This window comes from Phascolarctos cinereus, unplaced genomic scaffold (assembly GCF_003287225.1).
Source record: "Phascolarctos cinereus isolate Bilbo 61053 unplaced genomic scaffold, phaCin_HiC Scaffold_9;HRSCAF=440, whole genome shotgun sequence".
Taxonomy (NCBI): Eukaryota; Metazoa; Chordata; class Mammalia; order Diprotodontia; family Phascolarctidae; genus Phascolarctos; species Phascolarctos cinereus.
The window spans coordinates 42,115,588-42,137,064 of record NW_027556402.1 but is presented as its reverse complement, the minus strand read 5'-3'; the positions used below and the strand labels follow the sequence as shown (position 1 = coordinate 42,137,064).

The window sequence follows — 21,477 nt, the reverse complement described above, 5'->3', positions numbered from 1 at the left end:
AGCAGGGGGGTCCCTGAGTTCAAATATTATTTCTTTTTTTACATTTTTAATTAATTTATTTTAAATTATCAACAGTTACTTCCGTAAGTTTTTGAGTTTAAAATTTTTCTCCTCCTCCCTCCCAACCTCCCTCTCCAAGGTGGCGTGCAATCTGATATAGGCTATACATATACATTCCTATTAGACATTTTCACATTAGTGATGTTGTTCAAATATTATTTCTGGCACTTACTACCCATGGGACCCTGGGGCAAATAATTTAACTTCATCTTATCCTCATCTACCTAATGAGGGGGTCTGCCTCAGGGGCCTCTAAGTTCCCTTCTAGCTCTGGGTCTACAATGTTATCACCTTAAAAGTGGGCCCACTGGCAGAATCTTTCCTCCAGTTCCGTGGTTACCTATTAGCCTTGTACCATTCCTCTTTCCAAATAACCATCAAGTGTCTTACTCCTCTCATACCTCCTAATCCCTCACAGACGCTAGTAACAATAGACTGTTTCGACTTTTTGTCTCAACGTGTAGTTTTGTGAGTGTGGAAGCTCCCTAACCCGGTGCACATCAGCAACTCCTTTGTAACTTGTCCTCTCCCTTTATCACTGGCTAGCGAATGTCCGAAACAAGAGCGAACCCAGGTCTTCCTGACTCCCAGGCGGGCCCACTATGCCCTATGATCTTGTTACTGCTTGAGAATAATAATGATGATCATGATAATCAATGTCCGTGGTTTATAAAGAGCATCATATAAAAATCTTAGCTCCTCCTCATACACAATCTGACACTTTCTGAAATAATGAGATATATTTTCGGTTTAGAGGGAGAATGATTAAACATCCCTGTGATCTCTTTAGAAAAAATTTTTAAAATCAGGACGTGCTTCTTTTTTTCTCATTGTTTCCAGGGATGTTGCTCAGTGGTTTCATCGTCAGAAACACTCCAGTCATCCGTGATTCAGTTCGTATCAGTCAAGTCTGGTCGTCCCATTTGAGAAATACTGCCCTTACCATTATATTGGTACAAGCTGGGCTTGGGCTTGATCCACAGGTAGTTCATAACTTGGAATTTGGATTGGAGAATTATAGAAAAGTTAAAGAGACAGAATTTGCCTTACAGTTATTTACTTTTTTTTTTTTAGGCAATTGAGGTTAAGTGACTTGCCCAGGGTCACACAGCTAGTAAGTGTCAAAGGTTTGGTCCTCTTGACTTCAGGGCGGATGCTCAATCCGCTGCACCACCTAACTGCCCCACCTTACAGTTATTTAGAGTGGAGTTTGGAATCAAAGATAAGTTAAAGTCAAAGAATTTAGTAGAAAAACCATACGCTCTTAAAGTTGAAAAGGACATTTAGAGGACCTTTAGAGGTTGTCTTCTAAATTCTGCTTGAACATAATCAGTTTTAGGGATCTCATTATTTCTTGAATTAGTCTATTCCATTTTTGAACAGCTTTAATTAATATATGTATATATATGAACACATAAAATATATATAAATTATAGATAGAAATGAGAAAGATATATAGATAAATGAATATCTATGTTTAGATATACATAGAGAGAGGGGGAGAGAGAAAGAAATGGAGAGAAATATATATACATACATATATATATATATATATATATATATATATATATATACAGAGCTAAAGAGGAGAGGAGAGAAAGATACATACACACACATATATATATAAAGATAGAGAAAGGTATGTATATATATGTATATATGTATACATTGAGAGGGAGATTCAGCTTTAATTTTATAGAAAGAAAATTGTATGGAGAGACACCATGGCATAGTGGAAAGCAAGCTGGCCTCCAAGCTAGCATTTGTCCTTTCCTTTGACATATGATGGTTATGAGACCCAGGGAAAATCACTTAACCTCTCAGTTTTTTATATTATTCTCTAAGGCTCTAAAGTGCAGAGAAGGTGCTGACCTATATTAATAGAAGGAGTTTCCTTATGGGACAGTGCTAATACCAATGAAATTGAAGATCTGGTCCCTATCTCTATGCAGCCTGTCATTATAAGGAGCCACAATCTGCCTTCTTACTCTTTCCACCTAAGGATCCTTACTTGATCTTAACAGCACAAAGAATGAATCTCATCCCTCTCCCACTCGATGATCCTACAAAGTGTGGGAAGTCAGTAACCCTGCCCTCCCTTCCCTTTGCATCTCTTCTTTTCTCCAAGTTTAACATCTCAGTTCCTTTAACCAATTCGTAGATGACCTGGTTTTGTGTTCCCTCACCATCCTAGTCAGCCTCCTGTGGTAGTGTTGAAGTTTCTTGTCAGTGTCTCTCCTCCAATGTGGCCCTTTGCACTGACTGCAATACTCTAGATATAACCTGATTGGGGGATACAGTAGAACTGTGCTTTGTGTATAATAATCATAATAATTTGAGGAGAAAGAAAGCCTTGACTATTAGGGAGATTGGGAGATGAAACCTACTATCCTAGAACTGCACCATACTAGGTGCTAGTATGTACCAAGTTGAAGACAAAAAAATATGTTTGAGCCACATCAATTATACATCCAGGGAATGAGAGGCAGCCCCGTGCAGTATATTTGAAGATAGTGAGGTTTCAAAACCTACCTCTGATGTTGACTAGCTATTGGCCAAGGGCTAGTCATTTAACTTCTCTGTAGCTCAGTTTCCTCATCTGTAAAATAATGGGCTTGGATTTGATGGCCTCTAAAATTTCTCTTGGCTATCAATCTATCAACACATGATCCTTCAAATTGTACCATTTTCTTAACGATCACTTTTCTTCTGCCTTCTAATGTATTCTCGCTAAAATGATAAAGTTGAGCCAACAGCGAATATTTCACAAAGCAGTTTTTAAGTAGTAGCACCCTTTTTACTAAGGGAGCTTGTCTGTCAATCAGTCAAGAAGCGTTAAATAGCACCTGCTATGTGACAGATACTATGCTAGACACTGGGAAAATGAAAATGAAAAACAGTGAATTGACATCTTATTGGGGAAAACAATGAGCACGTGAAAAAGTAGACACAAAATACAAAATAGTCTTGAGGGAGAAGTCATTAGCAGCTGAAGCGTGAGAAATCAAGTCAAGGTTCCTGTAGAAGGCATCATTTGAGCTGTGCTTTAAAGGATGAAGTATCCAGAGAGGTAAGAGAAGAACCAAGTAACAGCAGTCACTATAAACCAGAGAGAGAGACAGTATCCAGAAGAAGGGGAGGAGAAGTAATCACCCTTGTCAAATGCTGCAGAAAGGCCCAGAAGGGGAGGACTGAGAAAAGACCACTGGCTTTGGCCACAGAAACACATAAAATATATATAAATTATAGATAGAAATGAGAAAGATATATAGATAAATGAATATCTATGTTTAGATATACATAGAGAGAGGGGGAAAGAGAAAGAAATGGAGATATATATATATATATATATATATATATATATACAGAGATAAAGAGGACAGGAGAGAAAGATACATACACACACATATATATATAAAGATAGAGAAAGGTATGTATATATATGTATATATGTATACATTGAGAGGGAGATTCAGCTTTAATTTAATTCTGTGGCTTTGGCCACAGAAACATCATTGTGAACTTTGAAGACAGCAGTTTCAGTTGTTGGGCTCACTGGATAATAGATTTACAACTGGACAGAACCTCAAAGGTCATCTTGTTCAACCAATGAGGAAACTGAGGCCCAAGTAGGCTAAGTGATTTGCACAAAGTCATACAAGTAGTAAGCATCAGAGCCCTAGATTTGAAGGGATTGAGAAGCGAGTAAGAAAAGTTAAAAAAGAAACAAGGTAGGTAGACAGATTTTCCAAAGAATTTGACTCTGAAAGAGAAGAAAACATAGGAAGATAGTGTGAAGGGATGGTAGGATTAGGAGGGGGGTTTTTTTGGTTTTATTTTTGTTTTTGTTTTTGTTTTTTGCTAGGCAATGGGGGTTAAGTGACTTGCCCAGGGTCACACAGCTAGTAAGTGTTATGTGTCTGAGGCTGGATTTGTACTCAGGTCCTCCTGACTCCAGGGCTGGTGCTCTATGCACTGCACCACCTAGCTGTCCCCTGAGAAGGTTTTTTAAAGATGAGAGAGGCCAAGGCATGTGTGTAGGCAGCAAATTAGGACAATAGTCATAACTCCTTAACTTTTGCTTGCTAAAATAAATATTCTTTAAAATATAAAGCTATACAGGGCAGCTAGGTAGTGCAGTGGATAGAGCACTGGCCCTGGAGTCAGGAGGACCTGAGTTCAAATACGGCCTCAGACACATAACACTTACTCGCTGTGTGACTCTGGGCAAGTCACTTAACCCCAACTGCCTAAAAAATAAAATAAAATATAAAGCTATATATAGTCAAATCTTTGAGGGAAGTAAGTAAGCCAAAGGAGAATAGTTATAATGCTATTCCTCCCAACTCTCTATAAAAACTACTTTTAAAAAAACCTTGAGATCTTTTTTTCAATTGGTTTTCTTTGTGTCACTTAAAGATCATCTGTATATGACTGTTTGTATATTTCAGGCACTGAAGAAATTAAAGGGAGTTTGTTTAAGACTCTCCATTGGTCCATGTTGTTTGGAGGCATGCTCAGCTGCTGTTTTTTCTCACTTTATTATGAAGTTTCCATGGCGATGGGGATTTCTATTAGGGTAATTTAGTCTCATTTTTCCTGTGAAAATAAATAAGCAAGGCCAGGCTCCTGGGTTTAAAATGATGGATATATCTATTCTGCCAAATAGTCATGCTGTCTATAAATATGTATTTGAACATGTTTATGATATATACTATTGCCCTTCAACAGCTTTTGTCTTTCTACCGTGGAAGACCTTAGAAATTCAATTCAATTCAGTTAAACAACATGTATTAAGCACCTACTAGAGTCAAGACACTGTGCTAGGCTTTAGGGGGGCATATAAACCAAAACCAAATGAGTTGATAACAGAGCATAAAGCCAGGTTCATCACACAGCTTTTTTTTTTTAATACCTAGAATACATAGTCTCTAACTTCTCTAGACCCTAAAGGGCTAGTCAGGTGCCTAAGTATTGAATAATTCATATTCTGTAGCATCATTCATCTTTCTCTCCCATCAATTCAAAATAAGTTTTATTGAGTCCAGGGGTGGGGAACCTGTGGCCTTGAGGCCACGTGTGGCCCTCTAGATCCTCAAGTGCGGCCCTTTTACTGATTCCAAACCCTGTGGCCTTGAGGCCACAGATTCCCCACCTCTAGGCAGAAGGATGAGGAGGAGGTGTACCAAATGGACTAGGAGTCATGAAAAATACCACACCATTTGTCCAAAGGAATTCCGTTTGTCTTTAGACACTTCTCAATCACCCAACAAGTAATTATTATTATGATGGTGATTATTGATGCACTTATCATGTTGCCAGAATCGCCTTGTAAGTGAAGCTCAAGGAATGTGTAACTTAATTAACTATTAGAGTAGCACCTAGGAAACACAGTCTAAAAGAGAATCCTGTTAAATCATGTAGAATAGCTATTGGGTGTTATAGTCATCCCGGAAGGGATGAGATAATTGTGACCTGGGGCAGCTAGGTGGTGCAGTGGATAAAATTCTGGCCTTGGAGTCAGGAGGACCTGAGTTCAAATGTGGCCTCAGACATATAACACTTACTAGCTGTGTGACCCTGGGCAAGTCACTTAACCCCAACTGCCTCACCAAAATAAACAAACAAACAAACAAATAAGCAAATAAGCAAGTAAATGAATAAATAAACAAACAAAAAATAAAGATGGCATATCGTATATAATTCCTGAAGAGTAAATTGCATCCATCCAACTCAAAACTGTATGTAATTATGGCTTTTAGAGTTTTCTTTGCATAGCAACTTCATGCCCATGGTCACTCAGCTAGTTAGTGTCAGTGTTGTATCTTTTTTAAGTTTTTAAAAGCTTTATTAAACTTTTTTTTTAAGCTTTGTCATAGGTGCAGTTTCTCCTGCTGTTGTGGTCCCCTCAATGCTGATTCTGCAACACCAAGGATATGGGGTCAAAAAGGGGATCCCCACCTTGCTGATCGCTGCCAGCAGCTTTGATGATATTCTGGCTATCACTGGTTTCAATACATTCTTAAGCATAACATTCACTTCAGGTAAATTAAGCAATCCACAGCTTTGAGCCTCAGTTTTCTGTTATTTGGCTTAATAATATTCCTGACTTCACTTCTTAATGGACTAATTAAAATGTAGAGCTTAAAAAGGATTTCATTCTTTTCATATTTTTACAGGCAGAAAAAAAAATCATTAGTACATTGGGAAACCATCGCCTGACCCAGCAGCTTTTACTAGAATTACCAGGGGGTTAAATTAAGACATATATTTGGTGCAGGCCTATGATTGCATTGAGAAAAAATTCCCTAAACAATACACATCTACAACTGTTGTATCTTATAGTCTTGAAGCTATGAATCCACGGATTCAGTCAAAGGGTGGCACTTGAGGACCTAGAGGTCTGCATGTGGCCTCAAGGACACAGATTCCCCACCCCCGCCCTAGGGCCCTGAGAAGAAAAGAGCCTTACCCAGAGTCCTAGCCAGTATGGGTCAGAAGCACCTGACAAAGCTGGTTCTTAAGCCACTAAGCCAAGATGCCTATACCTATATAAATATCAGTTATCATCGTCATCACTGAGCTATGAGTATAGCTAAGTTGAGCTTAATTCATACTGAGCACAGGACACATCCTAGAATAAATGGGGTTGGTTTGTTTGCTTGTCAGCTTACTTGATGATTTTCTGCTTCTTAGCCTGCTAGGTGTCTGTCACGTCTCAACTAGAGACATGTCCTGTCTGCTGCAGAAAGCCTTTCCCAGTCCTCCTTAATCTTATTGCCTCCCCCCAATTTTTCCTGACTATATCTTGTTTGTACATAGATCTTTGCAGTTTGCTTTCCCCAGTAGACTATGGGCTCCTGGAGAACAGGGATTGTCTTTTGCCTTTCTTTGTATCCATAGTACTTAGCACAGAAATTAATAGCACACACAACATGTAATAACATTGCATACAGTAGACCAAATACACTAATCTCATGCAAGGCAGCTAGCTAGCACAGTGGATAGAAGGCTTGTCCTGGAGTCGGGAAGACTTGAGCTCAAGTATGACCTCAGACAGTAGCTGTTGACCCTGGGCAAATCATTCCTCTATTTGCCTCAGTTTCTTCAACTATAAAACAGAGATATTAGCACCTACCTTGTGGGGTTATTAGGATCAAATAAGATAGTATTTGTTAGCACATTGCCTAAATGTTCATTCTATTCTCCCTCCCCCAATACATAAGACAAAGCGTCAAGATCACATCGAGAAGCATACCTATAGGTCACATGCAGAAACTTAATACATATACACATAGCATTAGCGTATCTAGCAAAGAAATTTGCTGCATACAAAATGTTTAGGTGACATATACAACACATCCAGGGGACCGCATGAATCACTGTGATACACGAATTTCAACATTGGACTTTGTCTGACTATATGTGTAGCTGCTTCACACATTATGCCTTAAGCATCTAAAGTTAACTGTCACTGACCAAAAAGTAATGACACTTCTTCGTTGACCTTTAGTAGATTTTGTTGCATTCATTCCTGAGCTTAGGAATGGTCCAGGCACTAGAGATAGCTTCTATTCCTTTAGGGACTGCTATTGGTAGAATGTTAGGCAAAAAAGACCCTTTGTACCAGAATACAAGACCCTCTCAAGCTGGAATAGATTAGGTTGACTTCCCTGACCCTCTGACAAGTACTCAATATCTTCCTTATCTAAATTTCCTCCTTCTGACCTATCTCTAACAGTTTATTGCAACTGGTGGGTAGGTACTTCTTAGAGCCCACACGGCTTAAAACTCCATTGCTCTTTTCTTCCTGGTCACCAAGTACTCCAATGAACTCTTCAGTGGGCAAGAGATGACTGGTATGCATTATTTTTATGCAATACCAAGTGTTCTTTGAGGCTGTTTTGTAGACTGGTAGATATCTCAGTCTTTTAACTACTTGGTATGAGATAATTTTCCATCAGACCTCTATCTTGTGTATTTCCTGAACACTGTGACTTTTTAGTAGGTACCTATTCTTTTGTTGAAATTATTGACAGAGAACTTGTGAATTGTAACATCACTTGTTCCTATCTGAGCTCATCTGAACTGAGGACAAAGATGCTATATCAACCAGACTTTCAGCCAGAAGATATAATGGCTATGAGTCACCACATCTATTGTATCTTCTGAGACTGAAGCATAAATCAATAGGTAAACATGACTCCTGCTCAAATATAAGCAGATAGAATATAAAATCTGTGGTGTGGTTCTTGGTTATATCATAGTATATGCATGCACCAGGAAAACCATATGTAGGTTACATTGAGACTTCTCACGGCTCTGTGTCTCGAGTATATTTGATAATTGGCCATTAAAAGGCTCACTCAGGCTACAGATATGGAGTTTCTGCTGAAGCTAGGAACCCCCTTGCTGTCAGGATTCTATTATGATCTAAATATATCCTAGTGCAAAAACAAAAACAAAAACAAAAAACCATATATAAATATTTCTCACTAACACCTTTGCAACCAAAGAATTTTTTTGGTTTCTCATTGGATGTGTTTGCAATACAAGACAAAAGGGTCTGTCACCACTCAGTGCTTATATTCTTCCCATTTCCTGTCAGAGATAAAAACTTGAAGGGTGCTCCTGCTCTGCGAGCGTATAGTCAGAGTTGGCAGATAGCCAAAACCATCTTGGGCTCCTAGAATATGTTTTGTACCAGCTTTAAGAGTCTCTCTTTTTTTAAAAAAAAAAATTATACTTTATTTATTCTAACATTCATTTTTTAAAATTTTGAGTTCTGAATTCTCTCCTTTCCTCCCCCCCTCGCCCCACTTATTGAGAAGGCAAACATCACTATATCAATTACACATATAAAGTCAAGCAGAACATATTAGCTATGTTGGCAAAAAAAAAATTTGAAAAAAGTATGTTTCAATCTGCATTCCAAGTTCATCAGTTCTTTCTCTGGTTGTGGATTGCATTTTTCATTGTGAATCCTTTGGAACTGTCTTGAATCATTGCATTGATTAGAGTCAGCTTTAAGATTCTCTTGAACCAAGTATGCAATATTATTATGTAGTACTATTATGAGAATAAGATGAAATGCACCAGCTACTTTCTTACACATCTCATCAGATCGGTTTTCATCCCTTACAGCATTACTAACTTCGGTCATTGTGTTAAGAGAAGGGTGCCCTCAGGGGGGAATGAAATCTGAGTCACTTCATTCTTGCCATACATCATTTCTTTAAAAATAAACACATTATATTGATATCTTTGGTTTTCGTGGTCTCCTCCCTAGTGCACTCAATTGTTTTGTCCATATTTGAAGCAAAATACAGCTCTGCTTTTCCAGCTAGGCTCCATTGGTGCAATTCTTTTTTTTTTTAATTTTAAACAAAAACTTTATTTAAAAAAAAGATGTTTGACTTGAAGGGAAAACTCTGTGGAATCTTTTTATAGTACTATAGTTTATCTCTACTGAAAGACATTGATTCCCCTATATGAAACACATACGTACAAATAAAATGTCATAAAATCATACTTGGTTTTACAATGATAAAAAGAAAAATATTAAAATTATACAATCAAACAAGATATGTAAGGATTTTTGTGGGGTTCTGTTGTTGTTGCTGTCAAACAATGAGAGGAAAATAACTTACTGAAATATAAAGAAAAAAGTTGAATGAGCATGCTAGTAGTGGAGAAAAGAGATATAGAATCAGTTTGCTTTTTTCCCCTCCCCATATCCATTTGATGTTGATGAAATTAATTCCATCAGCCCCTAAGGTTTTTTTTTTCAATGTATTATGCTTATATCCAGTCAAGAGTTTCTTTATGCACAATAAAGAGTTGGGGGAAAGGAATGGGAGAAGAGAGAAAATTTGTATCCATTAGACAGGATATAAAGAATGAAATCTCAGCTTTCTAATTGTGAATGTAGTGGTTTTTCTTAGGAGCATGATTCGGGAATAAAGTTGCAGTTTCTCTTTTTAGTCAATGCTTTCTGTTAGCTGCTGGGACTCATCAATTACATCTTCATCCTCCATTTCCCTGATGTTCAGGGGAGTCCATTTAATTGATTCATTGCCCATCAATATGTAATCTGATCTACCTCAGTGACAAACCCAGTCTTTCACAATAGGCTTTCACAATAGTTTTATTAAGTGGCATGTGCTTCTTAATCTTAAATCTGCACCACAGAACCATCTTGCCCTTCCTCCTTCAAATTAATGTGATTTCTGTTTTCAATCTTGGTTTCTTCCTTAGGTTTCTTGTCAGCCATGGCATCTCCAGTTCCAGCTTATCTCCTCAGGAGAGGTTAAAACCAGCTTCTCATCCTCATAAGGAGGTCTATTAATTATTTTGCAAACATCTTCCAGAACCCGGTCTTATTGATGATTCTGACATGTACCACTGCATTAACCAAATCATGGAATACAATATTTTTGTCATCTTTAATCATTTTAGACGATACCTGACATTTACCCAAACTCTCTCCCCCCACATACATACCACGAAGAAGTCTCTTCAATATCTTTATCAAAGTATTCCAAAGATACTCCCCAAAATAATAATACTTCATGGGATCCAATCCTGCTAATGTACACCAATTTTTGCATAGCTATGATGCTATTTTATTTCCACCTCGATCACAAATTCAACAATGATCAATGATAACAACCCTGTAATTACATTTAAGTATGCGCACATCAAACTGGCATGTTGAACACCGTGGGACACAGTCTGAGTGGAACAGTAGCTGGACTCTTTAAGAGTTCATATTGTCAATCACAGCCCAGAAAAGATTAAGAAAAAGTAAAATCAGAAAAATCTTCAGTGGGCCCTGCAATGCCAAAGAACATAATAATCTCAGCCTGAACCAATAATTAAATGAGCTCACAAAATAAATGTAAATAGATCTTAAATGAGGGCCAGGAGATGTGACAGGTTTTTTTTTTCTTAATGGGGTTTATGGGCAATCTTGCCTTCCCTATTACTCTTTTGGGAGCGTGATTCAGGAATCAGTTGCAGTTTCTCTTTTTAGTTAATGCTTATTTAGTTTTAATTAATGCTCCCAAAGAGGCTCCCTCTTTTCCTGATACACTGACTGAGGCAGACTGTCTTGGGGATTTATGGCTCACAGCTTTTATCATAATAACTAGCATTTAGATACTAAGTGCTGTAAAATTTGCAGTTTCCTACATGATCTCATTTGATTCATTAACCCTGTGATTCAGGTGCTACAGAGGTGACATCTAAGACATTCCTCCCATTCACAAAGGGGAAGTCAGGTATCCCAGTGTCTTCTTCCACCAATGGAGCACAGTCCCATATCCTTTTCCACCATGGGACTTCAAATTCTGAGGCCTGCTCCACTCCCATATAAATTTGACCAGGATATCAGAACTATGGTGCTGTTTGTGACATATGTACATAATGATAATTGCAGATGTATACATGTAGTGTACAGGTAGGGGCTCAGTGGATAGAGTGCTAGTCTGGAGTCAGGAAGACTCATCTTCCTGAGTTCAAATCTGGCCTCAGACACTTACTTGGTGAGTGACTGGGCAAGTCCCTTAATCCTCTCTGCCTCAGTTTCCTCATCTGTAAAATGAATTAGAGAAGGAAATGGCAAACCACTCCAATATCTTTGTCAAGAAAACCCCAAATGGAATCACAAAGAGTCAGATATGACTGAAATGACTGAGCAACAACAGCAAAAATAGGTAATTACTCCGTAGACCAAGTGGAGTGATCTATTTAATATAGCATGTCCTAAAAGTCTTACTGCAGTTTTAAGCTTTAAAAAACTTCATAACTCTTATAAAAAAAGCAACATTTGAAAGGTAAATTATTTTAAATTCAACGTAACTACCATCTTGTACTATACATCACTCAGATGATTTTCAAACTTTGTAAAAATTTTCATCAGATGCTGTTCAGTGACTTTGTAATGTTAGCCATTTTGATGTCTACATGACAGATTTGACATGACCCCCACAAGAAAAAGTCTAATGGATATAGATCAGGTGGTCAATCAAAAGGACCTCCTCTACTATTTTACTGGTCTGAGAAAGTGTCATCCAAAGGACAGGGTCAAAAGAAAGAACAGAAAAATGCGGGGGCAAGGGCTGGATAGGATTAAGGAAAATAGAGTTAGTTTTTCACAACATGACTACTATGGAAGTGTTTTGCATAACTGCACATGTATAACCTATATTGAGTTGCTTGCCTTTTCAATGGTGGGGGGTGGGGGAGGAAGGGAGAAAGTTTGGAACCCAAAGTTTTAAAAGCACATGTTTAAAAAAATGTTTTCACATGCAACTGGGAAATAAGAAATACAGAAAATGGGGTACAGAAATGTATCCTGCCCTACAGGAAAATAGAAAGGGAAGGGAATAAGACAAGGGGAGGAGAGATAGAAGGGAGGGCAGACTAGGGGAAGGGATATTCAGAATGCATGCCATTTTGGGGTGGGGGGAGGGGTGAGATGGGGTGAAAATTTGGACCTCAAAATCTTGTGGAAGTAAATGTTGAAAAATAAACAAATTAAAATAAATAAATTAAAGTTTTTTAAAAAGTGTCATCCAAGAACTGTCAAACATGTAATCCATAATTACAGTGTGTTTCATCTTGTTAAAATGGAAATTCAAAATTTATTATTCAAAGTTCATAAAACCAAACAATTGTAAAAGAAGTATAAATAATTAAATTTTCAAATGATGTTTTTTATATTTATAGCATTCATGCTTCTGAAGCTATTAACACTTAAAACTGCACTATGACTTTTGGGACATGGTATATTAGAGGCTGATTTTCATATATTTGTTTTAGGATATAGCTATTCTGCTCTGTTAGTAATGTTGGTTTTGTCCATGAGTTGTGTTTTTTTTTTTTGGTGCGGGGGAATACTGATAGGGTAATGTTTGTCTTTCTGTATTTTATCGGATATGGATAGATATTTCTTTAAAATGGTCTCCTGAGCTAATATGAGAAAAAAAGAAATATGATAAATGTTAGAGGGGATGTGGGAAAACAGGATACTAATGCATTGTTGGTGGAGTTGTAAACTGATCCAACCATTCTGGAGAACAATTTGGAACAATGCCCAAAGGGCTATAAAACTGTGCATACTCTTTGACCCAGCAATACTACTGCTGGGTCTGTATTCCATAGAGATTTTAAAATAAAAAGGAAAAAAAACCTATTTGTACAAAAATATTTATAGCAGCTCTTTTCATAGTGGCTAAGAATTGTAAATTGAGGGGATGCCCATCAATTGGGGAATGGCTGAACAAGTTCTGGTATATGATCATAATGGAATATTATTGTGATATAACAAATGACAAGCAGGATGATTTCAGAAAAACCTGGAAAGACTGACGTGAATTGATACAAAGTGAAATGAGCAGAGTAAGAAGAACATTGAACATAGTAACAACAATATTGTATGATGATCAACTGTGAATGACTTAGCTATTCTCTGCAATCCAATGATCCAAGACAATCCCAAAGGACTCATGATGAAAAATGCTATCTGCTGAAGAAATTAAAGCCATCTATAGTCATATGAAAAAATGTTCTAAATCACTATTGATTAGAGAAATGAGAATCAAAACCACTCTGAGGTACCATATCACACCTATCAGATTGGCCAACATGATAAAACAGGAAAATGATAAACGTTGGAGATGTGGGAAAATTAGAACACTAATGCATTGTTGGTGGAGTTGTGAAATGATACCCCCGTTTTGGAAAGCAATTTGGAACTATGCCCAAAGGGCTATAAAAATGTGCATACCCTTTGACCCAGCAATAGCACTTTTAGGGCTGTATCCCAAAGGGATCATAAAAATGAGAAAAGGACCCACATGTACAAAAATATATATAGTAGTTCTTTCTGTGGTGGCAAACAATTGGAAATGGAGGGGATACCCATCAACTAAGGAATGGCTAAACAAATTGCGGTATATGAATGTAATGGAATACTATTGTGCTATAAGAAATGATAAATCAAAACAAATTAATAAAAATTATTTCATACAAAAAAAGAAAAAAAAAGAAAAATGCTATCTGTGTCCAGAGAAAGAACTGATGTTTGAAAATATGCTCAAGCATATCATTTCTTTCTTTCTTTCTTTCCTTCCTTCTTTTCTTCTTTCTTTCTTTCTTCCTTTCTTTCTTCCTTTCTTCCTTCCTTTCAATTTTTTTGTCACATCTTGTTGCACAAAATAACCAATATGAAAATGTTTTACATGATTGCACATGTATAATTTGTATCAGATTGCTTACCATCTCAGGGAGGGAGGGATAGAATTTGGAACTCAACACTTTAAAAAAATGAATGTTGCATTGTTTTTACATGTAATTGAGGAAGAAATAAAATGTTTTAAAAAATAAAATAAAATAAAATGGTCTCCTAATCATGTGTTGTTTATTACAGGTCCTGTATATAAGAATGTCATCAAGGGTATTTATGAAATAGTAGTTGGTGTGACAGGAGGAATTATTATGGGGTATTTTGTTCGCTACTTTCCAAGTAATGAACAGGTAAATAGAAAATAAAACTCTTGATGAAATGTGGTGTTTAAGCATTTAATAAGAAAAGCTGTCATTTGGGAAGACATAAAATATCACTTATTACATTTATTTTTGTGAAAACTTCTTTCAGGGAGTTTTGGATTCCTACTGCTTGGTAACAGAGTCCTCAGCACTGACTTTAATTGAAGTTTCTGTCTTCTTACTTTGTGAATAAGGAACAAAAGAATGATCTACTTGGCTCAGATGGACAAAGTTCTTGCTTTCTATTACTGCCTTCTGGCTTCTAGAAGTCATGAAATTAGATAGGGCAGCCACTAAGCCTTTCTTCTCCAGATCCTCTGTGTGTAAACCTTCCTAGGGAGAGACAACATTGATTTTAGTGGCATCCTCAGTTCTTCCTCCTCTTTCTTCCTGCTGTATTGGCCATGGTTGACTTAAATATCCCTGATGCATGTGTAGACAGCACAACTATATTTAACAGTTCCCTTCCCTGGTTTGGCCTAGCCCACTCCTCTTATTCCCCCAACAATTATTGAACAGTAGACAAGAGTTTACACACAGAGGTCTCTTTTACTATTACAGAAAAATGTCCTTAAATATTGACTTAAGTTCACTTATTTAATCTAATTTACTTGCAAGTCAACTCTTAATTATTCAGAGGCTGTTGTTTGGAACAGGAAGTCCTAATTCTTCTCCTCTCTCCCACTAAAACCTTCATGGTTACTAGTACCAAGGCGGTGAAAATAAGGGAGATATTACAAATATGTTGATTTTGCTGCTACGTGGCAGCTCTGTTTTAAAGATTTTTGTGAGAAAAGAGACAAAATGTTCAGCTATTCTTAACATGGTTACTGGAGACAGGAATGTCACGAATAGTAAAATTTCATAGATAATGCAAAACTTTTCTTGAATGTTTAATGTAAACTAATCTTTAAATATCTTTGTCTCTAACCCTAGACTATACTTGCCTGGAAGAGAGCATTCCTCCTTCTGAGTTTATCTATTGTGGCTGTCATAGGCAGCAATCGAGTTGGTTTACAAGGAGCTGGAGGACTGGCCACCATAGTGTTGACCTTTGTTTCAGCGCTGGGGTGGAACCAGGAAAAGGTGAACTCTTTGCTAGCATACTTAACGTAACAACTGCATACTTTTTATTGCTATAAGGAATGGTCAGGCAGTTCTCAATTTCCAAATGAACTGTGTTCCCAATGTTTGTTAGTTGTTCAGTTGTTTGGAACTTAGGACACAGTTTCCAATAGAAATAATTTTATACATGGGATGTTAGGCTCCCCCGTTAACTCATAAAAGGCAATTTAATCCACCATATCACTGCAATACAGTAATTTGCAATGGTATTGTTTTCTGCTAGTTGAAATATATTCTAAACTCAGTAATCAGTAAAAAAAAATCATTAAAATACACAAAAATAAAAAATGAGACAGGAGAGCACAATCAACTCCATTATTGAAGCTTTTTTTTACAAAAATGGTTTTTTAAAGAATAATTAAAATAATTAAAATTAAAATTAAAAAGAATAATTAAAATTCCCTTCATTGTTCCTGTTGAAGTCTGTCTTCCATGTATTTTTTCAGATTTCATCATTATTGTCATTATATCTGCTATGTTTTGATTTTGCTTTATTTGAAAATACTCTACATCACTTTACATACATCATCCCAACCTTCTTTGCATTCATTTTATAACCCAATATAAGAATTGTGTTCAATTGTGATTAACAGTTGTGGTACAATTGTGATACAATTTGTTTGGCCATTCCTCACTAGTGGAGCCATGGATTGTTTTCAGCTATTATTGTTTTTGCCATTTTTGCTGTTCTAAATAATGTCGAAATAAGTATTTTCTCACAAATTCACCTTTTTTTTGCCTTTCAGTAATATCTATGCAGTGTAGTCCTAGTAGAAGAATTACTAGATCAATGATGATCATATGAATAACATGGTTGTTCTAACCATTACAATGTTGTAATAAATATCTTCTCATGAATAATTCCTTTTTTTTTCTTTTCAGTAATGTCTATACAGTGTAATTCTAGCAGGGGAATTGCTAGATCTTCTCACAAATAATTCCTTTTTTTTTCTTTTCAGTAATGTCTATACAGTGTAATCCTAGCAGGGGAATTGCTAGATCAAATAAATATTATCATATGAATAACATGGTCATTCTATGACAATGCTCCTTTCTAGAAAGATTCCTTTCATTCATAGCATCCTCACCCAAGTGTAATATTCCCTTTTCTCCGCAGCCTAACCAACATTGATCTTTGTCATTTTTATCAATTTTTACCAGTTTAATGGGTGTCAGCTTATATCACACAATTGTTCCAACTTATTTTTTCTGATTATTAGAGAATTTGAACAATTGTTAATTACTTGTTTGTATTTCTATCGAGAACTTCATATCTTTTGATGTCTTATCCATTATCTGTCATGCAATAACTTTAATTTGTATATAATCTAGTCCAACAGTGACAATCCTATAATTTTGTCAAATAAAAAGTAATTTTCCTGCTTTTCTGCTATTTTTCATTGTAAGTACAATGAAAGTAGTAGAAAGCATCTATAATTGAAAATAGGGTTTTTAGAGAGTCCTTTAAGTATTTGTCCTCTTATTTGTTCATACTTTGATACGAACTGTGGGGGTATTGTTATTTTTCTGATTCAAAGGACAGCCAAAATAAATATTTCTCTTTGAAATGATAGCCCTGTTGTGTGTTAATAGTCTCATAGTGTACTAATAGGAAGTAGAGAAATGTCTAATTTGTTACATTCCCTGTGAAGTAAATAGGTTTTGGTGAGGGGGCCTTGAAAATTAATCAGTATTTGTAGTATATTTCTATTTTTTTAAAAATGCTTTCTATGGTACAGGGTGAGAAAGATCCTTGGTAGAAGGCTCCTACTGGAGTTACGGCTCTCCGATTCTCCTCCATCATGGCTGCCAGTGGCTATCTCTTTCAACCCAAGCAGTGGTTTAGCTCCAGTCTCTCTTCTAGACCCAAAGTGTCTGCAGCCTTCCTTAAAAAGTCAGTGGAGAATGGCAAGGATGAGGCATGCTGTCCACTTTCTATTCTCTGCATCCTGAGACAATTTCTAATTCCCTACATAAATCTACTCTGTCTTCCCCAGAACCAGTGCTCTTATACCAATTACTACCCCCTGCTTCTCTGTTATATTTGATAGATGATGATGTCTTAAAAACTTTTCCTCCTTTGGGTGACACACCCTCATCTTTAGTCACTTTTTACTGCTTTTCAAAGCTGATTCCCCCTCTCTGGGGGCAACCTTTCTGTTTGGACTACTGACCATTTCATTGGTAGGAAGTCTTCCTTACCTCTAGTTTAAATTTCTTTCCTTATTCTATTGTCTGGGACCTCAGAGGCAAGTACTAGTCCCTCCTCCAAGCCACAGCCCTTCAAATACTTGAGTATAGTTACACTTCTCTTAACTTTCACTTCTTTAGGTTAAATTTACCTAATTCCTTCAGCCTTTCCTCATGCATCATAAATTCAAGGACTTTCATCGATCTCGTTGCTTTCTTTTGGACATTCTCCAGCTATTGAAATAATGGTAGAAGGGGCAGCTAGGTGGCACAGTGGATAGAGCACCAGCTCTGGATTCAGGAGGACCTGAGTTCAAATACGGCCTCAGACACATAACATTTACTAGCTGTGTGACCCTGGGCAAGTCACTTAAACCCATTGCCTAGCCAAAAAAAAAAAAAAAAGAAAAAGAAAAGAAAAGAAAAGAAAGAATGATAGAAGATGAAGCCATGAAATGGAATTCTGCCCTGGACACTAAATGGTCCCACAAAGTACCAAGAAGCCATTGGTTTCTCCCAAAGTATTTAGCCTATTGTCAAAAGTATCAAATGATGTCTTTGGACATAAAAAGACTGCAGAGCTGATAAGAAATTAGTCTAAAATGATACCTGACATCACTGAAAAGTACAAACCCTGTGCTTGACATATTAAAAGAAAAGTGCTCCTGTCTCCCATTACATTTTTGCAGAGTGCAAGTATTAGCAAGGCTCCTTTCTTTTTCTTTTCTTTTTTTTTTATTTTTGGTGAGGCAATCGAGTTGAATGAATTGCCCAGGATCACACAGCTAGTAAGTGTCAAGTGACTGAGGTCAGATTTGAACTCAGGTCCTCCTGACTCGAAGGCCAGAGCTCTATCCACTGCACCACCTAGCTGCCCCAAGGCTTCTTCTCTTTTGAAGGAGATAGCAATAACCAAAGTCAAATCCTCTTTGCTTTTTCTATGGTCTGCTGAAAAATTGTGAAGGAGAGATAGGTCAGGGTAGTACTCCATAGAAGTATGTGAGGTCATTTTGCCAGGACACTTGGAATGAGGGATTTGGGCTGGCAGTGTCTGAACTGCTGGTGGGGAGGAGGTTGAGTGCAAGGAAAACCCTACCTGAAAGCACCTAAGCTTGTAGTATAAATTTGTGAGACTCTGGATAACAGTGGCAGCAAAAAGGGACATCATAGAACTCTGACACTCAATAATCTTCATGCTCTACAATTTATTGAACAATCAGGCAGGAACAATGAGTGCATCTATTGAAGCTGGGGTTGGGTCACATGCCATGCAGTGAAACTAAATTATCTTCCCATTTTCTGGGAATGAAAAGTTTAAACTAAGTGGGGAATTCATATTTCACTAAGAATGGTAAGTCATCACTCACCTGAAAGTCTAAATAACATAATTTATTTTTATTTCTGGCTTTACATAAGTATCTTAAAACATAATACAGGTGTTTTCTTTCAAGATCATGTGAAGTTGTAAAGGAGATAATATTAATGGGAACTGGGGGCAAATACAAATCATTTGTGATAAATTGATAACATATTTTATATTAATGATTTTACTTTTGTAACCTTCAGCCAAGCTGATAAAAAAAAAAACCCTAGTCCAGGGCCCAAGGAGGTGGGAATCCAGATGACCTTCTGGGCTTTGGGACTCTACCACACCCATAAAGAATGTAGGTGCATCCACAAAAAGGAAAAAAATCTTTTACCTGTCTATACCATCATCACCCACTCTTATGCAGGGGAAACTGTCCCTCTACATTAACATGGCAACTTGTATGTCATGAAAGAAAAATGAATCTTCAGGATCAGGAAAGCATGTCTACTTGGCTTGGTTTAATTCAGGAACTCTGTTCTCCTGTGAACACGTGGTACATTCAAGGTCTGGAAGAATGAAAGTCATTTTGAATCTGAAAGCAAAACATCAAGAGGAGTAATAAGATCTCCCTGGGCATAGCAGTAGCACGAACACCCAACATTCAATCTTGGGGAGGACTGGATGATTAGATACAGTGGTCACCTCAATCACACATTTCCCCCCACTATCGCCACCACCTTTTTTTTTCCTTCTGCCTCCAAGTTTTCCTTTCAAAAGCTTCTTCACGAAGAAAATTTATCTCCTAAGCACTAAGCATCTCAAGAGGAAAAAATAAGCAAAACAATTTTGAAACATTAAAGAACTGGCAAAGTACCAAAATACCCTTTTTTACATAAATATTTCCTTTAAACCCTTATGGGAATTCTCCTTTGTTGTTGGCCTAGAAAGATGGTGGCTTCTCCAATCTGCTCTCTTCATAGACTGAGTAGTCATCCCCAAATTGCTGTGTGTGTATTTTTCATCTTCTGCTTTTTTGTTCTAAGTTCTCTTCATCTGTTACACCAGGATGTTGGCAGAACTGGGTAAGGGGTGACCAGGAAGGTTAGTAAGAGGAGTCTATATAAGAGGGCCCTGGAGGAACCCCATGTTTAGGTAAACAAAGATGCATGGCTAGAGAGGTTAGTTAAGGCAGGAGAGATCAGGCAAGCGAGCTAGAGTCTGTTGTTGTTCAGTCATTCAGTCATGTCTGACTCTTCATGACCCCATGGACCATAGCACTCCAGGCCCTTCTGTCCTCCACTATCTCCCAAAGTCTGTCCAAGCTCATGTTTGCTGCTTCCATGACACTATCTATCCATCTCACCCTATGCTGTCCCCTTGTCCTTTTGCCTTTGATCTTTCTCATCAGAGACTTTTCCAATGAGTTCTATCTTCTTATTATGTAACCAAAGTATTTAAGCTTCACCTCCAATATTTGACCTTCCAATGAGCCGACTCAATTAATTTCTTTAAGTATTGACTTATTTGATCTCCTTGCTCTCCAAAGGATTCTCAAAAGTCTTCCTAGCACCACAATTCAAAAGTGTCAATTTTGCAGCACTCAGCTTTCCTTATAGTCTAGTTCTCACAGCCATACATTGCCACTGGAAAAGCCATTGATTTGACTATACAGACCTTTGTCAGCAAAGTGATGTCTTTACTTTTTAGTATGCTGTCCAGATTTGCCATAACTTTCCTTAAGGAGCAAGAATCTTTTAATTTCATAGTTGCAGTCACTATGTGTGGTGATCATTGAAGAGCCCAAGGACATAAAATCTGACACTGTTTCTATTTCTTCTCTCACTATTTGCCAGAAAGTGATGTGACCAGTTGCTAAGATCTTAATTTTTTTTTTGATGTTAAGCTTTAAGTCAGCTTTTATACTCTCCTCTTTTACCATCATCAAGTGGCTTCTTAATTCTTCATTTTCTACTGCCAGAATAGTATCATCTGCATATCTGAGATTGTTGATATTTCTCCTGGCAACCTTAATTCTAGTTTTGATTCATTCAGCCTAGCATTTCTCATTATGTAATCTGAATATAAGTTAAATAAATAAGGAGATAATACATAGCCTTATATAATCCTTTTCCAATCTTTAACCAATTGTACCATGTTGCTTCTTGACTACTAGTTGTTTCTTGACCCACATACAGGTTCCTCAGGAGACAAGGAAGATGATCTGGTATTCCCATCTCTTT

At 37.1% G+C, this 21,477-nt stretch overlaps 1 protein-coding gene across 3 annotated transcripts in view; it reads left to right on the top strand.

Annotated features, from left to right (window-relative positions):
- The window catches only part of LOC110223048 (sodium/hydrogen exchanger 9B1-like), an 82,102-nt gene that overhangs the window by 42,545 nt on the left and 18,080 nt on the right, over window positions 1–21,477 (top strand). For all 3 annotated transcript variants that reach the window (XM_021008371.2, XM_021008368.2, XM_078148765.1), the window contains exons 5-9: window positions 901–1,043; window positions 4,512–4,639; window positions 5,929–6,104; window positions 14,495–14,601; window positions 15,550–15,699. In XM_021008371.2, coding sequence (XP_020864030.1) covers window positions 901–1,043; window positions 4,512–4,639; window positions 5,929–6,104; window positions 14,495–14,601; window positions 15,550–15,699 — 704 coding nt within the window. The remainder of the gene's footprint in view (window positions 1–900; window positions 1,044–4,511; window positions 4,640–5,928; window positions 6,105–14,494; window positions 14,602–15,549; window positions 15,700–21,477) is intronic.